Source organism: Halichondria panicea, chromosome 8, assembly GCF_963675165.1.
Source record: "Halichondria panicea chromosome 8, odHalPani1.1, whole genome shotgun sequence".
Taxonomy (NCBI): Eukaryota; Metazoa; Porifera; class Demospongiae; order Suberitida; family Halichondriidae; genus Halichondria; species Halichondria panicea.
The window spans coordinates 176,448-186,601 of record NC_087384.1 but is presented as its reverse complement, the minus strand read 5'-3'; the positions used below and the strand labels follow the sequence as shown (position 1 = coordinate 186,601).

The 10,154-nt window shown below is 43.6% G+C and overlaps 1 protein-coding gene and 1 long non-coding RNA gene across 2 annotated transcripts; one reads left to right on the top strand and one right to left on the bottom strand.

The window, feature by feature from the left end:
* Window positions 1–2: 2 nt before the first annotated feature.
* Window positions 3–8,114, bottom strand: LOC135339283 (rasGAP-activating-like protein 1). The gene is made up of 21 exons (XM_064535353.1): window positions 7,913–8,114; window positions 7,246–7,305; window positions 6,808–6,921; window positions 6,176–6,237; window positions 5,891–5,985; window positions 5,538–5,584; window positions 5,337–5,415; window positions 4,955–5,098; window positions 4,489–4,580; window positions 4,051–4,165; window positions 3,702–3,852; window positions 3,380–3,444; window positions 3,075–3,184; window positions 2,714–2,897; window positions 2,434–2,571; window positions 1,955–2,096; window positions 1,542–1,717; window positions 1,131–1,289; window positions 735–870; window positions 452–589; window positions 3–307 (listed from the first exon to the last, which is right to left on the bottom strand). The coding sequence occupies exons 1-21, from the start codon at window positions 7,993–7,995 to the stop codon at window positions 93–95; spliced, it is 2,505 nt and encodes an 834-aa protein (XP_064391423.1). The 5' UTR covers window positions 7,996–8,114; the 3' UTR covers window positions 3–92.
* Window positions 8,115–8,228: 114 nt separating this feature from the next.
* LOC135339313 (uncharacterized) lies at window positions 8,229–10,078 on the top strand. The gene is made up of 3 exons (XR_010395977.1): window positions 8,229–9,130; window positions 9,313–9,488; window positions 9,726–10,078. It is a non-coding gene; the product is annotated as an uncharacterized LOC135339313 (long non-coding RNA).
* The last annotated feature ends 76 nt before the right edge of the window (window positions 10,079–10,154 follow it).

Genomic DNA, 10,154 nt, shown 5'->3' with positions numbered 1-10,154 from the left:
AATAATGTTATAGCATTCAAACAATGAAAAAGGTGACTAAAATAGTACACTGATAATATCGTACAAACATGTCATGTGATTTAAGTCCCGGATCATGAGACATGGATCTGAGAATGATAGTAGGAGAGTTCGTCTAGAACACTCAATAGTTTTCTGCTAGCTCCTTCCATTTCATTGTGACCCTGCGACAAGGCTGCAGCCCCGCCCACTTCGTGTTCGTCTGTCTGTAGACTGGTTGCCCCTGACGATGAGAGGGAGGTGGGTGATATAGAGCCCTCGCGTGTGGAACCACTGATGTCATCACCACCTGTGTGTGTGTGGGCGTGTGTGTAAGTGTGGGTATAGGGGGGAGTGGCAGTAAGTGTATCAGGTACCTTAATTAACCAACTAGGCGACCCTCAAATAGATCTTGGTTTTAAGCTATCCTGACTAGTACAGAGAGATGGCTGACCTGGTAAGTACCTCTTGATAATGGTGCTCTTCCCTTGATGGAACTGAGTGAAGATGACTTGTGCGTCCAGCTCAGGGTCTAGTGGGTCCCTCCAGTCACCAATGGTGATGCCACAGTGACACTGACTGCAACCTGGCTCTGTGGGGGGGAGGGGGGGGCTGAGTGATAATGGACAAAATGGTTGGAGTAGTTTCAAAGTCTCATACTGCACGTTTTATACAATCTACTTGTACGTACATAATAGCAAATCACAAATCAATAAAACCACGTTTAGAGAGCTCACCAAAGCTGGAGGTGGTTCCACAGCAGGTCCACTTGGTCTTCTTGAATGAGCCAGGATGATAGACTGGTCTCATCTCTCTGTTACAGAGGCAGGCCTTACGTATGGCGGACACCCAACGATTCTGCTCATTCACATCCTGCAGTATACAGTAGAGGGCAAGTGACATTACACTACAGTACATTGCATGATCAGAATAGAACCCTCATGTAATGTATGCTAGCTATCACCCTGTACTCTGTACCCTGTACTTTGTGCATTGAGTAGAGGACAAATGAAATTGGTTAATCAGAAATAAAATCATCTACCCTATTATGTAAATGCTTTGGCTGCTCCCACACTTGACCTGGAAAATAGACACCTTACTGATGAAATATAGATATTGTAGTACGGACTCACAGCTGCCTGTAGATACAACGAGACCTCAGGGGGCGTGTCTGGGTTGGGTACCTGCCCCTGGAGCACAATGACCACCTGGAACATGTGCTTGCGATGGAAGGCACCTTCGTCAACCTTCTCAACCACCTTGATGCAGTGGACTGGGTAGCTCTTCACCTCCTGCGTGTGTACATGGGTATGTGGTGGGGGATAAGGGTATATCGTGTGTGTACATGGGTATGTGGTGGGGGATAAAGGTATATTGTGTGTGTACATGGGTATGTGGTGGACAGTACATATGAGGGGTATGTGTTTGACACTGAGTAGACTAGTTTCAAGATTCATATATTTTATAGAGAAAGGCTCACAATAGCCAGCACTGTAACAATATCACACACCCACGCCCACGCCCACACACGCCCACACACTTACCCCAGTCTGTTTCTCGTTCTGTGTGTAAGTGAGGGCCATGTTGCTGAGCTCAAAGAATCTCTTCCTGTACTGGATGCTGGACACACCGGAGGTGTGACTCCTCTTCCATAGCCAGCCTCGGCACAGGATCAGGTGATGGATGTACCCTCCGTCCTTGGCTCCTGTCTCCACGGTAACTGGGGTGGAAGAAAACAGTGGACTAATCATACACAGCATATACAGTATACATTATGTAGAATAGTGGAACAAAACAACAATTTCAACTAATCGTTTTTTTCTTCCAAATAAGATCCTTTTACTACTAGTAGTAACTTACGTCTAGATTACCAGTAAGAGTTTTGTAGAACTACTAGTGCAACTAGAACTTCTTTTAAGGGATGGCCGATCTATTACTGGTAGGGAGCGCTGATTACCGTGTCTCTGGTCGAGTTGTACCAGGTCCTGGATGTACTCCTTGACTCTCCGCACTCCGTCAGCCAAGACAGCTGACATTGGTTGCATGTACGCTTCCTTAGCATCCATCTCCGGGGAGAGGTTGCCGATGCTCTGCAGTACCTGGAGGAGGGGGTGGTGTGCTGACAGTGCACTCTTTGCATGGTCTATATGTACATGTATATTAATAGATTGAAGCTGAGAATTTGGTGACAATTGCAATCTCATAATACATAAAACCTATATGCATTTTCATGGATCCCTACACTGTGCCTACCCCCCACATACGTACATGTAGCCCCACCCCCCACACACATAGGCCTACCCCCCACACACATACATGTAGCCTGTAGCCCCACTCCCATAGGCCTACCCCCCACATACGTACTTGTAGCCCACCCCCCACACACATACATGTTGCCCCACCCCCCACATACGTACATGTAGCCCCACCCCCCACCTTTGCGATGAGTTTAAGAGTCCTCTCTGTCTTTTGGTCAGGATGCTCGTCCCTCAGTGCAAACAGTTTGGGTGAAAGAATGGCAGGCACAAAGAACCTCAGGAACAAGAAACCAGTGATGGCTAGATAAGGAACGTCCTGTACAGGATGGGGGTGTGGTCAACAATTATAAGGATAGCTTATTAAATGAAACCCTATACTGTACAAGAAGTAACTTACAGAACATCTCTAAGTTATATGAATTAAATATAGTAGCAATAGTTGAGGACAGTCTACTCACCACGTGCTCAGGGTCCTTGAATCTCTCTGCCACTCTCAGCCACAGTTGCCGTAGTGCCAGACGCATGAGCTTGGGGCAGTGTTCCACTGAGGTCACTATGGAGTGCATGATGGCTTCCACATAGCAGCTGAGGATCTGGATGGACATCTCAACCGTCTTCTGACACACCGACTCTGACTTTAATCTGTGTGTAGGGACAGCGGAACAAGTCAAGTTTGTGCATAATCATGAACATGTGCACGGTTTTTGTTAGCATAAAAGTTTTTTGGCAAGTGTAGGAAGCTTTAGATACAAAACTCTTTTTATAACTATTCAAGACAGAAGTCTTGTTTTTAAGTGCTTGTATATGTTTGTTACTTACTTTGAGGACTGCCTCAGTTGCTCAATGTCCAGCTCACACACTCGATGGTCAGTGTAGACCATGTCAATAGCAGAGGAGAGGGTCTCGTGGAGGAAGGGAAGTGCCACCACCTGCGGAGGAGGGGGTGGGATAGATGGATAGGTGGGAGGGAGGAGGGGGTGGGGGTGAGGGGTGTGGGAGGAGGGAGGAGGGGGTGGGGGTGAGGGGTGTGGGAGGAGGGGGTGGGGGTGAGGGGTGTGGGAGGAGGGGGAGGGAGGAGGGGGTGGGATAGATGGATAGGTACAGTACAAGTGTAACTAACTCACTTTCATGAATTGGTCGAATGCTTTCGATGCTAAAGAATTGCCTCTGAACAATGTCCGAGTGTCACCTGTCAGTGTGTGTGTGTGTGTGTGTGTGTGTGTGTGTGTGTGTGTGTGTGTGTGTGTGTGTGTGTGTGTGTGTGTGTGTGTGTGTGTGTGTCAGGAAGTACATACAGATGAAGCAGCTAAAGCTTTCAATATGGAATAACTATAGACACATGTAAGCACATGTACTGTACATGTAGAACCTTGTCCAATACGTTACAAATAATGGCAGTATAATGTTAAACTGCCACACCCACACCACCCCCACACACCCACTCACTGGTGATGGTGACCTCTCGTACAGTAAGTGCATCCAGGAATGGTATGACAGAGCCATGGGCCAGGAAGAACCTCACTAGAGTGTGTGCTAGTGAGTTGCGATCCATTGTCATCACCTCTTCCAACATCACGAGCAAGGGGCTGCCGTTAGTCTGTGTGGGCGGTATTAGTAGTGAAGTGTTGTGTGTGAGTGTGGGGGAGAGGTACAATCACAGAGCAGAGTGTGTACAACAATGTTTCACAAGCCATACTTTTGGGGCTAACATCACAATGTATATACTGTGGTCAATGACTTCAAAGAATCCTACATGTGGAGATATGCACGCCTGATATCATACATAGCTGGTTACCGTGGGATTGTCAACTGTATCCAGCATCAGCTTGACAAAGTGATCATAGAGAGAGGCCTCCAGTATCCTCTCCTCACTGCATTGGACCTTCAGCCTCAGAGAACCAAGCTCCTTCCTGAAGCAACATAAGCACACAGCACAGTACAGCATTGCATCGTGAGAATCATGGCAGCTACCCATACTGTATCAACAGCTCACCATAGAATATAGTAGCTTCACAAATTGTCAAATTTATACATGAAGGCCTAAAAACAACGGTAAGATAAACACAATATCTGATAAACCTCACTTGTCATTTTCTAAAGTAGACAATCCAAATTGTAAGTTATTAGCTGAAACGTACGACCTTAAAACTCTAGCTATACTTGGACAAGGTTAATGGGCCAGTTAACACTATACAGCCGTGACTAGCTCTACAGCCGTGACTAGCTCTCTCACTTCTTGTCCTTCTGCTTGTGTTCCTGATGCTTCAGTCTGTACCAGGTCTTGTAGCGTTGACCCACCATCAACTCAGACAAGTCTATCTCCACCTAGGGACAAGCAGAAGAAGTATAACTCATATATAGCTGGGAAATAATGACACATTCCACTGGCAGAGATGTTTACCAATGGAGGAGCTGTCAGGCTATATAGTAAATAGAGTTGTACACAAACTCTTGAATGCAATTATTGGAGCCTTTGATGAGCTTCAAGAATGCCATAGAACTGAACACAACTAAAGAGTGAGACCACTAGAATGAAATAGTTAGCAGATAAGATGGAGTACTAATGTGCTTTGAAATTTGAAATAGATTGTCTAGGCCCAGTGTCTACATGTAAAGCCACTCTCAAGCTATAGCTATCATGAAAGTTTCCTGACTGCCCACATGGTTGTCTATCTGGCTGCCTCAGGGCAATGACTCACCTCTCCCATGAACTTGTTGTGGAGGAACTTGTCCCAGTCATACACGACTATCTTCACTATCCTCTCCTCTAGCTCAACCAGTCGTTTGGGGAACGGGATATCAAATGTCTTACGCCATCGAGGAAACCGGGTCTTGGTCATCACCTGTGTGTGTGGTGTGTGTGTGTGTCAGAGTTCAACCACACACACCTGGGTAGCGTGTACGTTTTGGATAAAACAGTTGCAGTGAAACATCAACAGTGGCTGTGATAATTAATACAAATGTATAATACTGGCTGTACATGTACAATGTATTACGGAGGAGGATGAACTGATTATACATGTAACCACAACAGACAAGCTGTACAGTCGATCAATATCACAAAGTGTGTATCTACTGTACCTGGGTTTGGTGCTGTTCTTCTCCAAAGTGTACCACAGCGAAGGGGTCAGCTTTGCCATCACTCTTACCAACAAGGTCCCTGTACAGTGATTATAACAACTCCCCTCAAACTGTCACACATAATACATGTATCTATAAACTAGCGTTTTACACAGTGGATGGATGGGTAAGGGTCATCATTGACAGACAGTCATTACGCACCTTGCTTCCACTACCGTTAGGAGGAGACGGAATATATCCTGTCCATCCTGTCCAGGAAAAAACATAGTCATAATAACAATATTCTAAACAGCCCTACATTGTATGTACGTATGCATGGCTACGATATCAGAGGAAGGGATCAACCTCTACCTAGCTACGATATCAGAGGAAGGGATCAACCTCTACCTAGCTGACAGGAAATAACAACATGCTACAGGATAGAGAAGCACAAACACTAATTGTTTATTAACTACCATCATGTTGTATTAAAACACTACAATACTATGCAGCTACTGTCTTACTACAAATGCTGGAAATATCCCCCACCCCCACCGCCCACTCCACCCACTCACCTCCCCAAACTGCTCGATGTTCATCTCCACGAGGACCTCTCCCTGTACCTCGTCGTCCTTGTGTATGGGCGTCAGTGGGAACCACTTGTCTATGCCTGCAGCACATGACAGTCACATGGGTCAGTGGTATGGAGGTAAAGCATGGCAGATTTGACAACACCTCGCTAAATAAGCGGAAGATAATGTAAAGTTATACAGTAGGTACTTTGATAGTATGCTCTTGGTATTCACTGCATGGGCTCAACTATTACACAGATGACAATATTGTGTGAGGTTGACTGTCACCTCTTGGGTTCTTGACAATGTCAGGTCTGGTGAGCATCACTTTGCCCAGAGGCTCCTTAGACCTGCACACAAGTAGACCACTCAAATATACACGTACAACAAGAAAGGACCACCTATCATCGAATATAAGCTATTTTGGTGGGATCACCCACCCACACACACACACACACACACACACCCACCCACACACCCACACACACAGGGGTAAGCAGCTTGTACTTCATGCTTTATATGCATAGTTGAATAATTGACAGTGAAAGTTCCGTGTGTGATACAAATATAGACCAACTGTTGGACTATACAATGTTCTAATTCTGTGTTTTTAAATTTTGATTCATAACAATCATCGATCATAATAGGAAATAATGAGACTACAAGGTTTTAACAAGCACAATATGTAACAGAGTGTGTTTGGGGGATTCCCCACTGTAGTTATGCAGAGTAGGTGGCAGGACTGACACACACACAGACAGAAATTAGCCTTTGAAATCGAGACACTTTAAATAAACAGGACACTCTCAAAATGTCCCAAAATTATCTCAACATTTAGAAGTTCCACTGCTAGCCTAGCACTTCTATACTAACAGTGGTTCATTGGTTTACCCACTGGCATTGCCTCTCACTGAACTCACCCCATAGAGTCATAGTCGAACATGTACACGGAGATTGCTTGGAACTCATTAGGAACGTGCAAGTTGTACTCTTCTCCCCAGAATGGTTCTAGGGTCTTGAACACATTCGCTGTCCTGTGTGTATGTGTGGGTGTGGGCGTGTGTGTGTGTGTGTGTGGAGAGGAGATAGCAATTTTAATGGCAACAGAAATGCTTTAAACAGGTTTCTAACACAATTAATAATTAATCCCCTTTACTAGAGAAAGAATAGTGTCATCTGAAAACTATTATTATCTGATTCTATGATGCGCACACGCACACACACACACACACCCACACACACACAGTGAGTACCTATACACCTACACAGCATCAATATAACATACTGTACATACATACTATTAACTGACTCTAGAACAGTTTCAAAATGCAGTTAGTGTGTGCATGTTCGCAGGTTACCTGGCAACTGTATCGTTGTCAACTTTCACAATACAGAATGGATTGCGTGGATGACCAGACCTGCACATTAGAACAAGACACAATATCATATAAAATTAATGTTCTTATATAAGCTATGCCAGCTATAAGCTCAAGACCACACCAGACACTGTTACCTACAAGCCTCTCCTAACTACAAATGGAAGAGGAATTTAATTTTGCTGTGTGCACAATCATGGCAGACCTTATATTAAATCTGTACAATGAGGATTACAATATCAATGAAATGGACATATTAAACGCACATACATGTAAGAAGTCGTACAAGTGCCTCGAGACATGTTTACTCATGCCAAATTGTAATGGATCTCGACTAATAGAACACTATTTCTCTAACAAAGGATGCCGTGGGTGTACTAGCACTCCAGCCAGCCACGGTGCAGCCAGGATATGTATAATGAACAACTACAAACCCAGGTAAGTGGTTTCTATGTAGAAATTTATTGACAAATGAAAATCACAGCCTAGCCTTATGCTGATAGCGGTCTACAGTGTGTGCATATAACAGTGTGTGAACATCACTAATAGTTACTAATTACAGCAGCTGCAGTATCAAGTTATTAATTTTAATGTTTACTATAATATAATATACAACACACAGCTAGCTAGCTTTACTAAGTGAACTTACACATCCCGGCTAGGTATCTTCTTAGCTTCGCTCACTCTAACGTACAGGCCCGTGTACTGATACACTAGGGTAGACGACGCCATCTTGAAGGCGCTCTGCTCACTAAGCTGCTAGTTGTACTGTATTTGGGCTAAAATATGGAGTTGTTTTCATGCACTTTGGCTCTGACTTTGGCTAAAGCAGTGCTCATTAATGGGCGTGGCCGTTCTCCACCACAATGACACAGTATTGGAGGTACCAAAGGAAGAATTAGACGATCTGCAGTGGAATGCCGCCCCCTGCACAACATGCGCAACATGCGCATGTCAAGAATCGCTAATGAGCGTGGTATAGTAGTATAGCATTACAGTACATCCTTTGTAAATACACAAGTCTGGAACCTTCAATATAACAGTATAATGGACAATTGCATGCTCTACTGCACAATCAACTAGTGAATGAATGGCTGATCACACTACCTATTCTCAAGACCCAATGGCATATGGAGAGATTGACAAATGCGGCTCCCCCAACCTACTCTCAAGTGGTGGAGAATGCTCCTCCGCCATATCAACCTACCAATGCTGCAATATTACCTGAAGCTAAAAGTTCACCAACTGTTCTTATGGCCCCCCAAACATCAGCCCCAGTTGTCACTGTCACTAGATTACCGCGGGCACAAGTACAAGATCTCAAACAATGCTGTGCACGATGCTGTGGAGTATACTGCTCAATATTACTCTTCTTTTTGCCACGCCACTATCACTGTTAGACCTGCCAAGCCTCTACTGTGTTTGTAGTATGCATGGAACAAATTAATGCAGTAACTAACATTGTATAAAATATAGTTGTCCTTCTCTTTCCTTCCAGTAACAATTCATATTAACTGTTTACAGTATGCTTTATTCATCATGGCAAACCACGTTCATATCCATATACAGTTGACTGTTTACACAAACATTGCAGATGCTGCATGACTACAAGTGCACTATATCCTTCCTAATTCCCAATAGAAGTTATTGTTATTATATAATTATAACCTGCAAAGTCTATATGGATTATTCTATCAAGAGTATAGTCTTACTATTGACTAGATTCTATATAAGCTCTAGCTACAAGTATATATAGCTACACACACAGCATATACAGTAACTTTATCATGTCAGACAAAGATTCCAATATTAGATCTACTCAACAAGATGAGTCCCAAGATGAGACTCAGAGTTACCCAATGGAGAGGTTGACCTCTGAAGCTCCCCCACCTTACTCTGAGGTGGTGGGCCATAGTCAAACAGCTAATAATGATCCTGCTTCTGAGAGAAATGAACAAGCATCTCCATACCAACCCCCTGCAGTGCAACAAGATATATCTTTACCTCCAGTGCGACTGGTGAGCAACAATCCTACTCCACCGACAAGAGTTGTGGTTGTAACTCCTCCACAACCATCACCTGACACACAATTATTACAAAATGCAGTACAAAGTCAAGTGGAAATCAAATTATTCTCTGCAGTATTCTGCTCACTAATACTCTTCTTTTTGGCCACACCGCTCTCACTGTTAGTCACCCTGCCAAGCATCTACTGTATTTGTAAGGTATGTAACAACAGCTATATAGGAGCACTCCATGGTAACAAAATAACAAATGCATTTTGGTAGAGATCAAGTGGCATACCAGTATGTGTATATAATTATACTGTAGTATATATAGACATAGCATGCAAGGAAAGAAGGGGTTATAGCGTTATGATTTTGTTAGATGTTTCCACACTGACGGGGTATATCTGGTGCCCTATAATACTGAATTATATATGTTTTATGCTTCGCATGCAGGCCAAGTATGATGTGAAACGTGGGAAGGTGTCCAAAGCACGTCAGGAATCAGTAACTGGTTGTAAGATTATTGCAATCACTGTAATTGTCACCTTAACTATCTTTCCATCACTAATGATACCACTTATATTTTTAGTTTTTTTGTAACTGTATACAGTATCAGATGTGCACGCACGCTAGTTTATTTCTCTGCAGTACTTCATATATATATATATACAAGCTGTCATTATGACATGCAACATCATTGTCACGTTTATGTTCCGTATTATTTGTATCAACAAAGAGAATGTGTACTGCACTCTGAGTTGAACTGCTGATACACGCAATGAACCATCTTGACTTTATTAACCTCAGACCACTTAAATGGTTGTCATAACACCTATATATATAGCTATATACAAGTGCATGCACTATCCTTCCTGTTCCCAT

Coding starts and splice junctions, on each gene's coding strand:
- LOC135339283 (XM_064535353.1), bottom strand. CDS start 7,995: ATGGCGTCGTCTACCCTAGTGTATCAGTACACGGGCCTGTACGTTAGA. Junction 2,572..2,713: donor TCAAGGACCCTGAGCACGTG/GTGAGTAGACTG, acceptor CATCCTGTACAG/GACGTTCCTTATCTAGCCAT. Junction 590..734: donor TGGAACCACCTCCAGCTTTG/GTGAGCTCTCTA, acceptor TCCCCCCCACAG/AGCCAGGTTGCAGTCAGTGT.